The 16,075-nt window shown below is 57.0% G+C and overlaps 1 protein-coding gene across 3 annotated transcripts in view; it reads left to right on the top strand.

Moving 5' to 3' along the window:
• The first annotated feature begins 1,187 nt into the window (after positions 1-1,187).
• The window catches only part of ZNF385C (zinc finger protein 385C), a 38,915-nt gene continuing 24,027 nt past the window's right edge, over positions 1,188-16,075 (top strand). The window contains exon 1 of one of the 3 annotated variants that reach the window (XM_030508318.1): positions 1,188-1,434. In XM_030508318.1, coding sequence (XP_030364178.1) covers positions 1,188-1,434 — 247 coding nt within the window. Of the gene's footprint in view, positions 1,435-11,555; positions 11,638-16,075 lie in introns of those variants that run through there. The other 2 variants (XM_030508319.1, XM_030508320.1) reach the window with 2 other exon arrangements.

The raw sequence follows: 16,075 nt of genomic DNA, 5'->3' as shown, positions 1-16,075 counted from the left end.
CGCGGCCGGGGCTGCAGCGGTCGGGGCTGGGTGCGGGTCCCGAGCTGAGCCCAGTGGCTTTCAGCCCACCGAGAGCTCCCTTCTGCAGCAGGCTGGGTGTGCTGAGCCCCTCCGCGGGGCTCCCATGGGAACCGGGGTTGCTTCTTGGTGGGCTCAAGTTGTGATGGGTCATATCTGGGGAGGAATTCCATGGCTTGTCCTGGAGAGGAGCCTGTGGGAGCTCAGCCTGCAGCAGGTGAGGGCAGGGAGGACAGAGCTTGTGTCCAAGGGGATGTGCGAGGCTTCCCACCACCATCCAGAGCAACGATGGAGCTGCTGGGTGAGGTGTCCAGGATGGTGCTGCATCAAGGGATGGTGATCCCTAATGCCCGAGCAGTGCCTGTACATCCTTCTGGAGGATGCCAGGGACACGTGTGGGGCCTGTCCGGCCACCCGAGTGCCCCACTCCTGGCCCCTCGGGGTGTCTGGGTGCAGCGTGCCTCTGTGTGTGTGTAACCAGCAGCTGCCAGCTCCAAGGTGGTAACTGGATCACAGTGCTCGGGTGACCTTCGCGCCTCTCCGAGGCTGTTCTGAATGTCCCAGCGGCTCCCGGTGCGAGGTTGGGCAGCAGGGACAGGGTGTCTGCAAGGCGAGAGCCACAGGAGAGGTGTCCCTGGCTGGCCCCAGCCCCTCTGTGGGGAAGGGTGTCCCTGTGTGGGTCTGGGACTGGAGATGCAGAGCCCCACATTCAGGACAGGCACTCACCTAACACAGGGGAGAGCGCTTGTGTCCACGGTGGGGATGGGCTGTGGGACACCAGAGCAGGACACGAGTCCCTCCAGTTGAATTTCTTGCCAGCAGAGGTGGTTGCCATCCCAGCTCTGCCTCGGGCCAACCTACGATGATGTCCAGGAGTGAACAGAAAGACTTTGACACGAGGAGTGTCCTCTGGTGCTAGAAACGTGGAAGAAGTGGGTTATTCCCTGCTCCAGCACTAACCTCCTGGGAATGCTGCTGCTCATGTCATCTGGCCTGATGCAACTCATTGCAGTGATGCAGATGCTGTTACTCTTGCTCAGGGAGGTCCCCCCAGCTCAGGCAGCCTGGGCACCCCACAGCGTGCCACCCGTGCTGGGTCTTCCTGCCTCGCCTGGCCCCTGTTCCCGTCCCTCTGTCCTCACGGCGGGTCTGTCCTTCCTCCCGCAGGCATGAAGCGACCCCTGAGCCCATCGCACAGCCCCGAGAGCGGGGTGCGGGCGGTGGAGGCGGGGAGCTGCCCCCCGAGCCAGCCCGAGCAGCGCATGAAGCGGGAGAAGAAGCACCAGTCGTTCACGCTGTGCGAGGTCTGCAACATCCAGCTCAACTCGGCCGCGCAGGCGCAGATCCACTACAACGGCAAGTCCCACCAGAAGCGCCTCAAGCAGCTCAACAAGGGCAAGATGCCGGCAGCCCAAGGTAGGAGCCCAACCATCAGGTTGAGGTTGCCCAAAGGCTGCCCTTGCTCTGGGACAGCCGCTCCGCTGGGCTGCATTCGTGGGATGTTCGGGAATGCTGCGTTGTGTCCTCGGCATCTGCTTCTTGTTGGTCTGCCTGAACTCTGGGGCCTCCCCCACCCCGCTGTCCCTGCCAGTCCTCGAGTGGTTTTGGTGCCTGAAAGCCCATGGATAGAAACGTGGGGTCCCATCCATGTGCAAGGGCAGTTGCTGGTACTCAGTGGCTTTGTGAGCATCTTCTTGGGTTTCCATAGGCGACTTGTGCAACCCGGATGAGCTCATCTGTATGGAGTGGCTATTGGATTCTGGGTTACTGGCTCCCTGCTTTCTGGATGCCACCTTGACCCGTCCCTGCAGCCTCTTGCCACGCGCGTCTCCTGTAACCGGGCTGAGTTTGGCCATTGTTTCCTCAATGGCAGGATGCTTTAAGGCCCGTGGATGCTGTGAGTTGGGGCAGTTTCTCTTGGTGGTGGAGTTGCTGTTCATTGCCTCATTACTGTGAAACACCCCATTTTGTTATGGCTGGAGGGCAGCAGCCCAGGCTCATCCCTACAGGAGGGTGCTGCTGGCTGCACCCCTGCAGTGGGTCTGGTGTAGCCCCCTTGGAGCAGCGCTAGGCGGCAGCTTGGCGACTGCTCTCCTTCCCTTCCAGACTAATTATGAGTTAGATTAATGAGCTGAAGCTTCTGAAGCACTTTGTAGCTAATTGGTGCCTTTTTCTGGTGTGAGGATGCTGAGAAGTTGAGGGGTTGTGGCAAAGGGCAGGAATCCTGTAAAATGGGCTGTTGGGAGCTGGCCCCTGTGCCCCACTACCCTTTCCATGAGGAGCTGCTCTGCTGAAGAGCAGGAAGGGGTCAGAGCCCCTGGTTTTGTCAGGAAATGTTTGTTTAATAACATCTGCTGGTTTGTTTGCCAACCCTTCAATGTGTTTGCGAACAGCGGGTCGCAGGGTGGTAGAACCTGCTGCATCCTGTGTCCTGCCCTAGCTAAGGGATGGGTGGTCACGGTGCCATGTCCCACACACACGCTGATGCTCCCTGGTACCGTGGTGGCCGTGCTTGGTGCCAGTGCCTTTATGTCTGTGCTCCCTGGTGGCTTCTGGCATATCTGTGGGGTGCAATCCCAGACCCGTGCTCCCCTCCAGCACCTTCTGTCTTGCTGGACACTGAATTTCCTCAAAGGCAGCACTGTGCCAGTGGGACCTGGCTCCCAGCCGGGTCAGGAGATGCTCGTCCCCAGCAGACCCCGAGGGTGGGCAGCCGCGTGCTGCGGCTGGTGCCAGGGCCCTGGCTGCCGTGCCCTGGCCTTGGCAGATCCCAGGGGACCAGCCTGTATAAATACCTGCTCCTGCTGCAGACTGGGCAAGCTGGAGCCACATTCCTAGCATGGCAATGGTCATCTGCATGCCACATCCTGCCCTCAAGGGTGCTGGTTTCGACTGAGCAAGGCCTGGAATATGCAAAGGAGCTGGGCTGTTCATCATCGTTCACTGGCAGATGGAAATATTGCCTGCTATTTTAATGGGAACAGGGCTCATAAATTCCAGTCTGCAGCTTCCAGATTCTCCCCCTGGACCCGGCTGTGGCTCTATCCAGGGATGCGTTTACTACCAAGCCAAAGAATCTTGGAGCGTGCAGGCGTGCTCCTTGTATTGCTGTGTCGCCCTGACCTCTGCCAGCACTTGGGCTCTGTCAGCCTCCTGCACGCTCTGCTCTGGTGTTCAAGGTGAAGTTTGGCTTCTGCTTGTGCAGGGCTGAGATTTGCTTATGTGGGGAAATAGGAGCCAGTATCTGCTCCCCGCGGCGATGGGGACATGGTGCCGGTCGCTGCTCTCACGGCAGCCTGTGCTGCTCGCCTGGGACTGACCTTCTCCCTAATGCTTTTGGTTGAAAATGCCATTTCCAGCTTTGTCACAAGCCACCTTTCCCTGAGGTGTGAGCCTGAGGTGGGGAACTTGGCCGCGGATCATAAACTAGGGCTGGGAACGGGCTGATGTCCTGTGTCCCCTTGTGCCAGTCATGGTGCTGGCACTGTGAGCGCTGGGAAGCCTTGGGAGGAGAGGGCGTGTTTGTAAAGATAAGGGATTAAATGAAATAATGGAGTTAGACAAAGCTGGGATGTTCCTCTGAGCTGGAATCTCTGTCTCATGCTGACATTCCAGCTACATCAAAGGCAGCTTTTCACAGACGCTCCATCTTCCCCCTTTCCCTCCGGCTTCTCTGATCAGTGATTTCTGCAAAGGCTGCAATCGCTGGCGTTCCGTGGAGCAAGGCTGTGGAGGAGCTGAGCTGGCAAACAGATGTGATAATCAGTATCATTACCATTTATTAGCTCTATGCCAGAAAGACCCCAACTTAAAAACAAATCATTGTTCATGAGGCGTTTTCTTGCCATGCAAATCACAGATTTCTGTTGTCTCGTGTTGAATTGCAGCTCAGGCAGCAATTAGATACGGGATGTCCACAGATGAAAGATGTTTTCGTGTTGCAGATGCCAGTTTAAATCCAACTGGGTCAAGAATGATTTAATTATTGCCTGGGACTTTCAAGGGTGCCCAAGTGAGCTGAGTTTGCTCTTGGTGTCCTCGTGCTTCCAAACCAGGGGCTGGATCCCCCAGTTTTGGTGCTGAATGAGCAGAAAGAGCTGCAATACCCTAAAACTGGCTTTGCCTCCAGTGCTGCTTGTGTGCCGGGAGAGGGCAGGGGATGGGTTTGCTGCTCCCCTTTTTCCTTCTGGATCATCTCAGGGGCTGCCCATTGCAGGATGGGCCGAGCTGGAGCGTTTCATTTACTCCCTCGCTGTTGACTGCTCCCAAAAAAGGCTGTTCCATCAGTGTCCCAGAGCAGTCCTGGGATGGGAGGAGCAGCTCGTGCTCCGCTGCTGCCGGAGCCGCTGTCCCTGTGCTCTGTCAGCTCACATCACACTGAAACCAGCAGGAAGTGGTCTCCTTTGGAGCAGGAGTCTCCCGGCTTCCTGGCAGATCTGAGCTGACAGCAGCTCATGCCCCTTGGCTGGGGAGGGTGGGAAGGATGCTCTGTCCAGGCATCGCCTGTGCCAGGACGGTCCATGTGAGCCCAGAGCCCACCTCAAACTGCTTTTCCCAGCCCTGGGCCAGAACACCCGGAGCTGGCTGCGTCCCAGTGCTAATCCATGTCACAAGCTCTTCCTCTGCTCCATGTTCCCTACCCAGACCCTCCCCAGGGCTCCCGGTGACACCCCCGCTCCCCGGCAGTGCATCCCTCATCTAAGGGCTCCTCTCAAAGGGGACGATTCTGGTTCCCTATTAGGGCTGAGCTGTGTCTGTGCGTGTTTGCAGGGCGGAAAGGTCTGAGATGAGCAGAGAAATCAGTGTGACAGCTTCAGCATCGCTGGCTCTGCCGCAGAGGGGACGTAGGGACCCCAGGGGAACCTGTGCCCCTCTGGGAGCCGGTGATCTTACGCCGCATGGGGGGGTGCCAGCCGAGCCCACTGCCTTTGGCAGAGCTGTTTCTGGGTGCTGAGGGGGAACCTGCTCCCCTTGAATGGCTCCTCCATCAGCAGTTCTGTGCTCTCTGCTGGGCTGGGATAACCCTGTGGGTAAATGAGTCCTGAACCCCCCCGGAGCATCCCTTGGGAAAGCAGAGCCCTGGTATGGGGGGAGCTGGTGGGTCTGAACAGGCCGGTGGGGAGAGGAGAGGAGAGAATTGGCAGAAAAGCTCCATTCCATGAAATGTTCTTGTTATGCCAAAAAAAGCCATTTTTGGAGAGAAGGGGTGAGGAGAAAGGCCTGTGGGATGCCACAGGGAAGCATCCTGTGGCTCTGCTTGCAGAGGCTGGTGTGTGATGCTTAGAGCGAGGAGAAGGTCGGGGCCAATGCTCTGGCTGTATCTGCGGGATGAGTTTGTCTTAAAGAAGAGGTGAAGCCAAAAGATAACAAATGAAGCTGATATAAATCAAACCTAACCTTCGGTAGGGGTGGTGCCTGGGATGTGGGGGTCACGACCATGGGAGAGGAGTGCGGCAAGCTGCGGCTTCTCTGTGTATTGAGGGGAAATGAGGGGGTCTGAGGACCTGGACCCGTGTCCCAGAGGGTGAGAAGTGTCAGGGCAGAGGGTGAGGAGGGTGCAGATGTCAGGGTGACGAATGAACGGGTGATGGGAGGGACAGAGTCATCTTGAAGGGGAGACCTCAGTGGTGGCTGCACACCAACACTGGAGACTGCCTTTTGGTCCTGGGCCAGCCCCCAGATTGTCTCCCTGGTGTGAAGCTGCTCTGACCTTCACGAGGTGCTTCTCAGGGAGGGTGCAGTGGTTGTCCGCTGAGGATGCAGCATCATGGGGGGAACGGGGAGCTTTAATCCGAACACCCGGTCCTGCGCGGCCGGTTCCTCCCTTGATAACGTGCCAGCCCCATTCCTAGTGATACTTCCACCCCCTGGTCCTTCCTTTCACAATCACCCTCATCAAAAGGCTGTGATTGTTTCTGGGATAAAGGGGTTTAGTCCTTTGAGTCCCAGGAAGCGTTCCCGTGTGTCTGCTCCACTGCAGGAGCTGCTGATGCCAGGGATGGGCTGGGATGAGCAGCTCAGATGGGCTTGGGGAAGCCATTGGCTTGAATCACAGCCTGGGGTGCCCCAGGGATACTCCAGGGTGGTTTGGTCTGTTCCCTGTGGGGTTGTGTGTGGATTCTGTGCAGCGGATACGGTTCAGATCCATATGGAGCAGCAGCGGTCCCTGCACCATGCTGCCGGCAAAGGCTGAGCTGTGCCCAGAGGATGCTGCTGGCAGCGGTGTTTTTCCCCCAAATCAGGAGGAAATTGCCTCGTGTTATTTTTAAGCACTGTATTTTGTGAGCCACTGTCCTTAATCTTGGATTTTGCTGTAATTTTCTTCCATTTGGTTTGCTATCAAGTTGCCACAATAGCATTTTATGGCCAGTCAGCTCAGGGCTGCATCACACGTGATCTTAATTAGAAGTGGATTAAGAGCAACGGGGAACATGCGGCCATGGAATATTTCACAGTTTCCCATGTAGCATCAGCTCAGCAGATTTGGAAGAGGAAAAGCCTGGGATTTATTTTAAGTGGGGGGAAGATGCTAAAAGCATCAGCTGCCTGTGAGCAGGGTTCTGCTTGTTAGCGCCCTGCTCGACGGTACGTTTTGCTCCTTAAATGTCCCCAGGGAGAGGTGGGGACACGCAGGACCTCGGTGTGCTGTTCCCAGGGATAAGGGCAGCCGCTGTCCTGCTCCGGTGTGGGAGAGGGGAAGCATCCTGCTGCATCCTGCTCCCATCATCAGGGATTAGAGGTGCTGGATAAAACGCAGGCTGTGCGTGCGATGCCCATCCCAAAGAGCACTGGGGCTGAAGGGATGGATGGGGACTGGGGAGGGGGGACTTGTCCAGGGTCTCCATGGGCAAAGCTGGGAATGCAGCTCATCCCTCCCAGCAGCCTTGGGCCCTGCTGTGCCTCAGGCTCGCTGCTCCATCACATGTGTGTGCACACATGTGTGCACATGCGTGTGCTGCTCTCCCTGAGGAAAGGGGGGAGTGAGGGCTTAAAAAAGGGCGGATGTGGAGGGGGGAGGTTGGGCTGAGCTGGGTGAGGGCGAGCAGAGGTTTGTGGGTAGTGTAAAGCTGTCACTGTGATTTAGGGCCGGCTGGTTAAACTGTTTTATGTTCCCAGACAGTAAGTCGTAAGCAATATAAGATTTTCTGTGAAGAGCTGATCTGCCCTCATCATGCTTCATGCTGTCTTTCCCAGAGTTATCTCTCCTCTTTGTAACCCCACGGTGTTATAACAGGGAGAAAAACTGGGTTCTGGCTGTTGGAGAAAAGGGACATGGAGCCCCAGAGGTGGGTCCATGCTGGGATGCTCGGCTCCCTCAGCCTGACCCTCTGCTTCCAGAGCATCGGAGGCAGTTATCCTCTGTTGGAGCTGGGCTGTGTTTGCCTGCAGTCCTTGCGTGATCGCCTTAAATCAGGTTTCCCTCCTTGCTCTTGCCTTCAAGTTGTTGCTGCTTTCTGAAAGCAAATGCTGCTCCCATTCACCTTTGATATTTTCCGCAGCTATGGATTTAGGAGGAATAGTTTCATTTCTGCTGCCATTGCCGTGCCAGGGGGAGGGTCTCGGTGCCGGGCGAAGGGTTTCTTCGGGTGCTGAAGTGTGGTTGCAGGTGAAATCCTCTGCCCTGGTTCTTCTAGAGGGGCCCCTCTGAAATTAGATGGGAAAATTACTCTCTCGGAAGCTATTTCCAGGTGTAATTTCCATCCCTTTTCCTGATAATTAAATATTTTTAGGTCATCCAGTTTCTCCGCCCTATTTGCAGACCTGTCCTGGATGCCTTTGTAATTAGACATGTCCCTGGGCAGGAGGATGAGCGCGGGAGGTGCTGGCTCTGCTCCTGCAGCCCCGGCTCCTTTATTCAAGCACTTGCTTGTCCTTGGGGCTCTTTGCTGAGGGATGGAGCAGCCCCTGTTTGACATCGCAGGCCTGGGGCCGTGGCAGCTGCTTTCAGCAGTGACACCCAGGCAGCACTAATGGCCTTGCTGCTGAAAGGTCAGAATTTCGATTATACCCATTTAAACAATTTTTAGCTGCGTTTTTTTTTTTTTTTTGAGGTGGATCCTTACTAAAACGAGGGGGAAATAGTGTTTTAACACCTCACCCTGCCACAAAAAGGCCCTTAATGAAGTAGGTTCCATCACAGTTTAAAGCTGAAACTTCACACAGGAGCTGGGATTGATGAAAGGGTGATATTGTTCCTCTGAAACAGCAAAGATTAAAGTGGCACAGGGAAGGAAAGCCGAGGTGTTTGGCTGTTACCGTGGTTCTTAGGAACACGACGAGACCAGACCTTCTCTTTGTGGGGAAAACTGAGGTTAAACCGCCGATTCTTGGGGGGAGCATGTCCCCCCATCACCACAGCCAAATGCATCTTTTTAGGTGGATAAAAGCAGAAACCTTCAGGAAGAATGAACGAAAACATCAGGATGCTCTGATCCCATTGGGGTGGGCACCTGCCCGTGGGCTGGCTGAGGTCTGTTCACTGGGGGGGGGGAGTTGGAATGTGAGCCACAAAAACCCATCTCTTTGTGTGGGAACCCCCCGGGGGGAGGATTTAGCCCTTAAAATGTGTTATCTTAATCCTGAGCAAACTCGGGAGCAGGAAAGGTCAGCGCCTTCCTTCCCGGCCCGGCGGGGATGCGCCGCTGGCGGCTGCTCCGCGCCTGAGCCTCTGCTTCTGTGGGCTCAAGTTTCAGAGCAGAAGAAAACCAATACGTGTCCTCCAGGTGTATCCATCCTGATCCTATCTGGCATCTTTCACCCCCAAATTATACCCTAAATCCTCGGTGAACAAAGTCAGCCAGAAAGGCACTGGAAGGCTCGGCCAGCCTGGGCAGGGGGGGCTTCCTGCTGGTTTTGATCCCTGTGTCTCCCTTCTTGTTTATTGATGTGTTTGTTGCCCAGTTCTGCTCGCTGTTTGCCAGGTTGTCTTTGGAGCCTAAGGTTGGGCAGGGCCTGTCCTGGTCGTCTCTCAGTGATTCTGGTGGTTAAACCAAACCCATGATGCTCAGCCGGTGCGGAGTTTAACACTGCCCTCAGTAGGCTTCAGAGTAATCGCTCTGTTGTGGTTCCCCAAGTCTGTCCTCACAAAGAGCCCAGTGAATCAGTAAAGCCCATGCCCAAACCATGCCCAACGGGTCACAGCTGGACCCGCTCTGCTTCCCGAGCACCCTCCCAACTCCTTCCCTCCTCTTCCCATTGAGCTGCTGCTGCAGGCATGGCTTGAGCAGACCTGCCCAAGCAAGCCCAGCTCACTGCGGGCACAGGGAACACTCCCCCTTTGACTGCATAGTTGGGACTTGCCTTTCCCGGGATGTTCATGATGAGCTGTGGGCTGCCGGGGGCTGTGGCTGTGCCAGGACAGGCCTTTGTGCTGAGACACCTTTGGTTTTACCACCCCTCCCTCCCAGTGCTTGGCCATGGGGCCCTGAACAACCTGGACTGAGAAGCAGTGGCCGCGGGGGGGTTGTAGCATCTGACTCAGCGATGCCCATGGCTTTGATTTGATTTCTTTTAGTGCCTCCCACGGTGTCACACGGGGATGGTGCAGCCGTTTGTCACGGCCTCAGGTGCCCTTTGCAGCAGTGGAGATGCTCGGCAGTAGAGGATGTTGTGGAAGAAGTGGTGTGGGATTTGCTGGCCAGGTGTGGGGTGGCTGGTGATGCCCCCAGTGGGGAGGGTGATGGGGGTCTGGGCCTGGTGGGAGGGTTTGTGCCCTTGCCATGTGCCAGTGCTGGGGTCCACATACAAATATAGCAAGTTATGCACCAGCCGGACCCACGCTGCATCGCCAGGAAATTCCAGTGATCTGCTGTGGCCGGGCAGGAGGCGTTAATGGCTGGGGTCTGTAATCAGTACCTGCAATTAGCCTCTGCTCCAGCTGGCCTCAAAGCTCCGCCATAAAACACAGTCCCACGCTGCCATTCCTCATTCCCACCCCTCCCTGTCACGCCAGCTCGGCCCCTCGCAGCTCCGGTGGTGCAAGCTGGGATCTGCCTGCCCGGCCGGGATCAACTTGGCACCAGCCGCAGTGGGTCATAGAATCAACCACATTGGAAAAGACCTTTAAGATCGTAAAGTCCACCCGTTACAGCAGGACTGCCAAGGCCAGCACTAACCCCTGTCACTGAGGGCCTCGTCTACATGGTTTTTAAACGTTTCAGGAATGGTGATTCATGACTTAGTGATGAAATTGCTGTGCAGAACCAGAGGGGCTGGGGTGAGAGTGGATGGAGGATGCCGTAGGGAATTCAGGGCTGTGTGTTGGTCTGGCTGGTCCTTGCCAGTGGGGCTGGAAGTTGGGAGATGCCAAACTCGCCCATGGCTCGTGGTTGTTGGAGGGAAAAGGAGAAGAGCCCCTGGCTGGTTGTCAGCCCCCTGCTCCTCCTGGTCTTGACACCTCCACCTCCCCTCTGCTTGATGCTCACTTGTGGTAATGCCACACTGCTGATGACATTAAACTAATATAGGGTTTAAATAGCCTGGGGAGGCTGGTACCAGGCAGCATGGGCCTAGGTGTTGATCCCAGATTAGTGAGTGCTGGGACTAAACCAATGGCTGCTGCTCAGGACCCTGACAGCAGCACCTGAGTGTGTGCCCAGTGCTGCCCGGTGGGTGCTGGGAGAAGGACCCATGGATCCCTGGTCCACAGCACCGTGCAGGGGGTCCCAATGGCTTTGGGTGCTTTTCAGAGCACCAAACTTCTGGAATCTACTCCAAAAGTGCCTGGTCTGGCTGCAGCGCCTCGGGGTGTGATTTGGCATCTTGTGATTTACATCTTTGGTTTTGCTCTGCTGAAGGAGAGGGGTTCTGCCCGACTCCTTGAGTTCTTTGACTCAAGGGAAGCACTGAAATCCCTCCCTGTTCTCCCTGTCTCCGTTTTGGAGGGGGGAGACAATTGTTTCCTCTTTTCACAAGCAGGTTTTCCCTCTTCAAAAGGCACCATGCAGCCAAGTAGGGAGCTTCCCCTCATGCTGCTGCTCTTGGGCAAGTGTCAATGGTCCTGAACCCCGAAAGCCGAGGGGTGCACTGGGGACTGGAAGGGGGGACGCATGGCAGCGGTGCGGGATGTGCTGGGCTTCCCGGGCAGTCTGGGGTGATGCCGGTCAGAGGGATGCTTGGCTCAGCCTCATCCCACTACCGTGTGCCTGCGACGGTGGGATTTTTGGGGAGCAGCTCCGGGAGGGGGTCGGTGCCGCTGCGGCGCCCCCGTCCCTGAGCAAACCCCGCGGGGAGACCCAGCTTGGGGCCCCAAAACCAGCTCCTTGAGGAGCTCCGGTGCTCCCGGTTGTAGGCTCCCTCCTCCCGCCCGGAGCTCCCCTGCTATGGCTGGGGGGGGCCGGTCCCTCCGCTCCCCTCCCCTCCATTTCCATCTCAATACCCGGCACCTCCGGCGGCTTTTGCGCTGGGGCTCGGGCCGAGGCGGGGCCGGACGCGCGGGTGAGGGGCTCGCACCGCCCGGCGGCTTTAACCTGTTCATTGGGGGGGGGTGTGCGGCTGGGCGGGGGCTGCGGGCGAGTCCTGCCCTGCCCGCAGCTCTGCCCGCCCTGCCCGCACCCAGCCGGGCGAGCGGGAGGCAGCAGCAGCGCCGAGGGGACGCAGCCGGATCCAAAATGCTTCTAGGTAGGTGAAACGCAACTTCCCCCCGCGGAGCAGCTGGGGGGGGGTCCCGGGACCCCGCAGCCTGGGCCGGGGGGAGCGAGGTTTGGCGGGGCAGGGGTCCGGGCGCTCGCCCTGCCTCTGTCCCGGGGATGGGATGCTCCGGAGCCCGTCCGAGCGCTCCTGCGGGCAGCAGCTTCCACCGAGTTACTTGAGCTTGGGAAAACGGCAATAAATCACGGCGCGAGTTGTGCTTTAACGGAGAAAATACATCTAGTTGTTTCTTATCTCCTGGGTAGCTCGGCTGAGGTCATGGGGAAGGGGAGTGGGGGGGTGGTGGTGGTATTTTTTATTCCCCGTTGCAATTTTGACCGCAGACTTAATAGTGAAAAATTGAAAGGGATTCTTTACTGCTGGGGAAGAGCTCCAGGAACGCGTGGGGCTGGAGGAGCCCGGGCTCGGAGCGAGGGGCTGAGCAGCATCAAACACAAACCGTGATTCGCCTGCGGGGTCCCCATGCCAAACCACCCTCGTGAGGTTTTCTTTTTCCTAAGCAAACCGGGTCGTTGCCGTTCCCTGTTGTCATCCTGCCCGAAAACCCATTTAAAGAGCTGGTTCTTTTTATTTGCATCAACAAAATGGTCCCTCCAGCCCCGGCGCACATGCAGCCGGTTCCTCGGCTCCAGCTTGCACATCCTGGTGGCTTGCGGGGCTCAAGCTGAGTTTGACTCACTGCATCGTATTGATTTTTCCCAGGGCTGCAAAAAGAGGCAGGAAAAGGTCGTGGGCTGGCAGGGCTTCCTTTTGCCCTTGCGCTTTGTTTGGGCGTCAGCTCCAGGTCGTGTTTCTGCTGCACCCGTGATGCGAATGTTTGGATGGTTTTGGGGTGGAGTGTGGGGCCGGCAGCGCCTCTGTGGGGGGAAGCGGGTGCTGGGGGGGTGTGGGGGTGCTGTCGGTGCCGTGGGCTCAGTGAGCTGTGGCCGCAGACGGAGCGTGGCGCTGCGCTCGGACCCGTTCCATGTACAGAACCAGCGCTGGGCATTACGATGGGTTTATTATTGGTCTGGCGGGTCCCTGTGGGCAGCGGTGCTGGTTCTCTCCATGCATGTACATATGCATGTGTTGTGCACATACGTGTGAGCATGTGCGTGTCTATATGCTTCCAGGCACCGGAGGTAAAATGAGTGCCATCTCACTGGTGTGTACTTGTCGGAGCAGGGGTGGCACAGCGAATGGGGCTCTTAGGGGTGCTCACTCCATCCTTCCTCCAGCCTTGCCCCTCGGCTGGCTTCTGGGGTCACTTTGGTTTTCCTAATAGTTTGAAACACAACCTTTCCTCTGCGAGCTGCCTTTCCTGGGCCTCTGGAGCATGTGATGCTGCTCGGGATGTTTATCTGGGATACTTCAGATAAAGGAGGTTTAAAGCAAAAAAACCCCCAACCCAAACTTGCTGTCAGCCTTGTGGTCTCAAATATGTAGGAAATGTTGTAAAGCCACTAAAGCTTCAATTCTGAACCTGTGCTGCCGGTGCCAGGGGCTCACTGGTGATGTCCGTGCCGCAGCCGTGGCGCCCTGGGTAGAGAAACGTGGTGGTTGGAAGGTGTTTGTGCGGTGGCTGCTCCCTGCGAGTGTTCCACGTCCTCTCCCCACTGTGTTTTAAACACCCCTTAAGAACCAAGTGGGAATGCGGAGCCCCGCGGCTCCACTCGGTGCTTTAGCACAGGCTGGGACCGTGCCTGGGCCCTGGTGCTCCTCTGGGTTTGCTGCTGTTAATTGGCTGCTTAATGAGGCTCCGTGTCCTCTCTGCTGCTATTGGGGTGAATGGGGAAGGGAGCCTGTCTCCACTCAGATGCTGGGCTTGGTTTGGGGCTCCTCCATCGGATGGTGGGACTGGGGTTGCTCTGGGTGGGTTTCCCTGTACATGCAGATGGTGTTTTTGTTGCCAGGGGCTCGCACCGAGGAATGGCCTGGGGAGAACATCAGTCTCCTGGTTTCAACCCTGAGCTCTCCCGAGGGAAGCTTTGAGCTCCTCCGACAGCCTCAGCCTCCCCTTCGGAGTATTTTTAGACCAAGCTGTCATCTAATCTTGACCTCAAGTATGATGTGGGTTAGAAAATATCACAGCACCGAGCCGAGGGTATCATTCACCATTTACTTTTTAGATGGTTTGTAATTATACCTCACCTGGAGTAACGAGCTGTTAACGGGGCTTTAAGCAAACCTGGACTTGGCTGAAGTTCTGCAGCTCCCACAGGGCTGCTGCTGGCACCAGGGCTTTGATGGTCCCTTCCAGCACCCACCTCATGTCCCAGAGCCCTGATGACCGCAGGGGCTGGGCATGTAACACATGGGTTTTTCCTATTTCTGAGCAGGATGGCAGCATGAGTGGGTTGCTGTGCCCACTCCTCTCCGAAATGATGCTATTGGCATGGCCTGGGTGGGAGTGGCGGAAATGACAATGAAATACCAGTGGTAGGAAATAAAAACCTAATTAAAATATAATGACAGATGTGTTGTCATCATCCCAACCCTGGCAGGACCAGCCTGAGCCGGGCCAGGGCAGGGGGGTTTGTGCACATCTTGTCTGTGCACATCTCATCTGTCAGCACTAACGTGATGGGAGCTGAGCTCCCAGAAGACAGAGCAGGGAGCAGGGGGAGGCAAAGGGGCTTTGCCCTTGGGAAAACCTTTGGGGCAAACCTGTAAATGGATTGGGGTTTGAAATTCCCCTTGGGCCCCCCAGGACTTGCACCTCTGAAGTCAGAGCCAGTGGGACCCCTGCAAGTGGGGCGATTCCCTTTGCGCCCCTCTGAGCTTCAGGAGCTTCAATAACAGAAATCATTCATTTTCACTGCTCACAGTGAAAACTCTGTTGGCTCCGGAGGCGGTTCAAGAGGCTGGGAGAGACAGGAGCCCCTTCCTTTGTTCCAAATTGGTTATTTCACTGGAATGGTGAGAAAGCATCAATTTGAGTTATCGGGTTTTTTCCCTTTTCATTTCTGTCCCTCGCTCCCTGGCCAGAATGAATTGGACTCGCCTGTAATTGTTATGATTTAAACGATGCCCTGAATAAAGGCTGAACTATCTGGGGCTCTGCTCTCCCTCCTGAGCTTCCCATCCTTCAGGAGCACCCAGAGGAGGTGGTGATGGTGGGGAGGGCCAGGCAGGGCTTTGGGGGAGCAGAGCCCAGATCACAGTTCAATATTCGCTGCCTCCTTTCTGCTCCTGCCCCAGGTCAGGATGAGCCCAGCTCCCTGCTGAGCTCCTTGGTACCGGTCCCAGCAGAATGCAGGGGATGCTGAGGGGTCAGTGCTGGATGGGTGCTCTGGAAGGGGGGGGGCATTGCTGAATGCTGGTTTTTCAGATCATTACCTGACAGATGGGTAGAGTTGGGAATTAAGATCCAAGGAGAGGTGGGTTGGGTGCTTGTGGACAAGGGGGAGGAAAAGAGGCTGGATAGAGCAAGACCTGCACCCAGTTTTGCCCCTCAGACATGGTTTAGTACATCGGTTGTGCAGGGTTATGGCTCTGGGCAGCTTCTGGGGTGCTGGATGCAGCCGAGGTGCCTTTTGAGGACCAGGATCAGTCGGGCAGGAGGGAGATCACCTTGTGTTCTGCTCTTGCTCCTCAACAAAAGGGCTTTGCTGCCTTGTGGAGGGCAAACTGGCGCTGTCTCTGCTCGGAAGAGCATCAGCCCAGAGCCGGGGTCGCTGGTGGGGGCAAAATGAGTGCTGCCCCCCCGTCTGGACAAGGCGCCCTGTCTGTGGCCATGCCCCGGAGTTTGCAGATGTCATGTGAGTTTATTTCAAGGCTGTTCCCTGCCAGCTCGAGTCATGCAGCAGAAGGTTGTGACAAGGGGAGGGAGGAGGGAGGCAGCGTCCTGCAAGCTGGTACTGACTGGGGGGGTCCCTGTGCCAGCAGCTCACGAGGGTCCCTTCTCCAGCAGCACCCCATGGTCCCTGCTCTGCTGCCGCCCCAGACCAGAGCCCCTGCGCAGCCCTGACCCTGCGTGATGGGTGGCAGGAGGGTGACCAGTGGAGCTGGGTGCTGTGCGGGGATGGGGCTCGCTGGGGTTGGCAGCTCCGGAGCACCAGGAGCTGCGCTTCCCTGCTGGAAAAGCGCGAGTCATTCCCCAGAGGCTGAGACGGCTCAAAGCAGAGAAGGCAACCAAAATCCCATAAACATGTTTGGACTTGGGGATTTAATACCCTTGGGATAACGTGACCGGGATTTCAGTCTCTTCTGTTCAGCTTCTTGTAGGCACAATGGCAAACCCGGGGGGCCGGAGTGCTGGGGAGAGGGGTGCCAGGATCCAGCCCCTTGGTGCCCCGGGTTTGGTTCAAATGGAAAGTGTGGCTCATGGGCAGCAGCCGCCCTCGTGCCGCGCTGATGATGAATGTGCTCGTGCAGCCGGGCACCTGCCCGCCCGCCTGTCACCGCGGGGAAAATAGCCACCATGGAA

This window comes from Strigops habroptila, chromosome 19 (assembly GCF_004027225.2).
Source record: "Strigops habroptila isolate Jane chromosome 19, bStrHab1.2.pri, whole genome shotgun sequence".
Classification (NCBI taxonomy): domain Eukaryota; kingdom Metazoa; phylum Chordata; class Aves; order Psittaciformes; family Psittacidae; genus Strigops; species Strigops habroptila.
The sequence above is the reverse complement of the archived record's forward strand: the minus strand, read 5'-3'. Positions and strand labels throughout refer to the sequence as shown.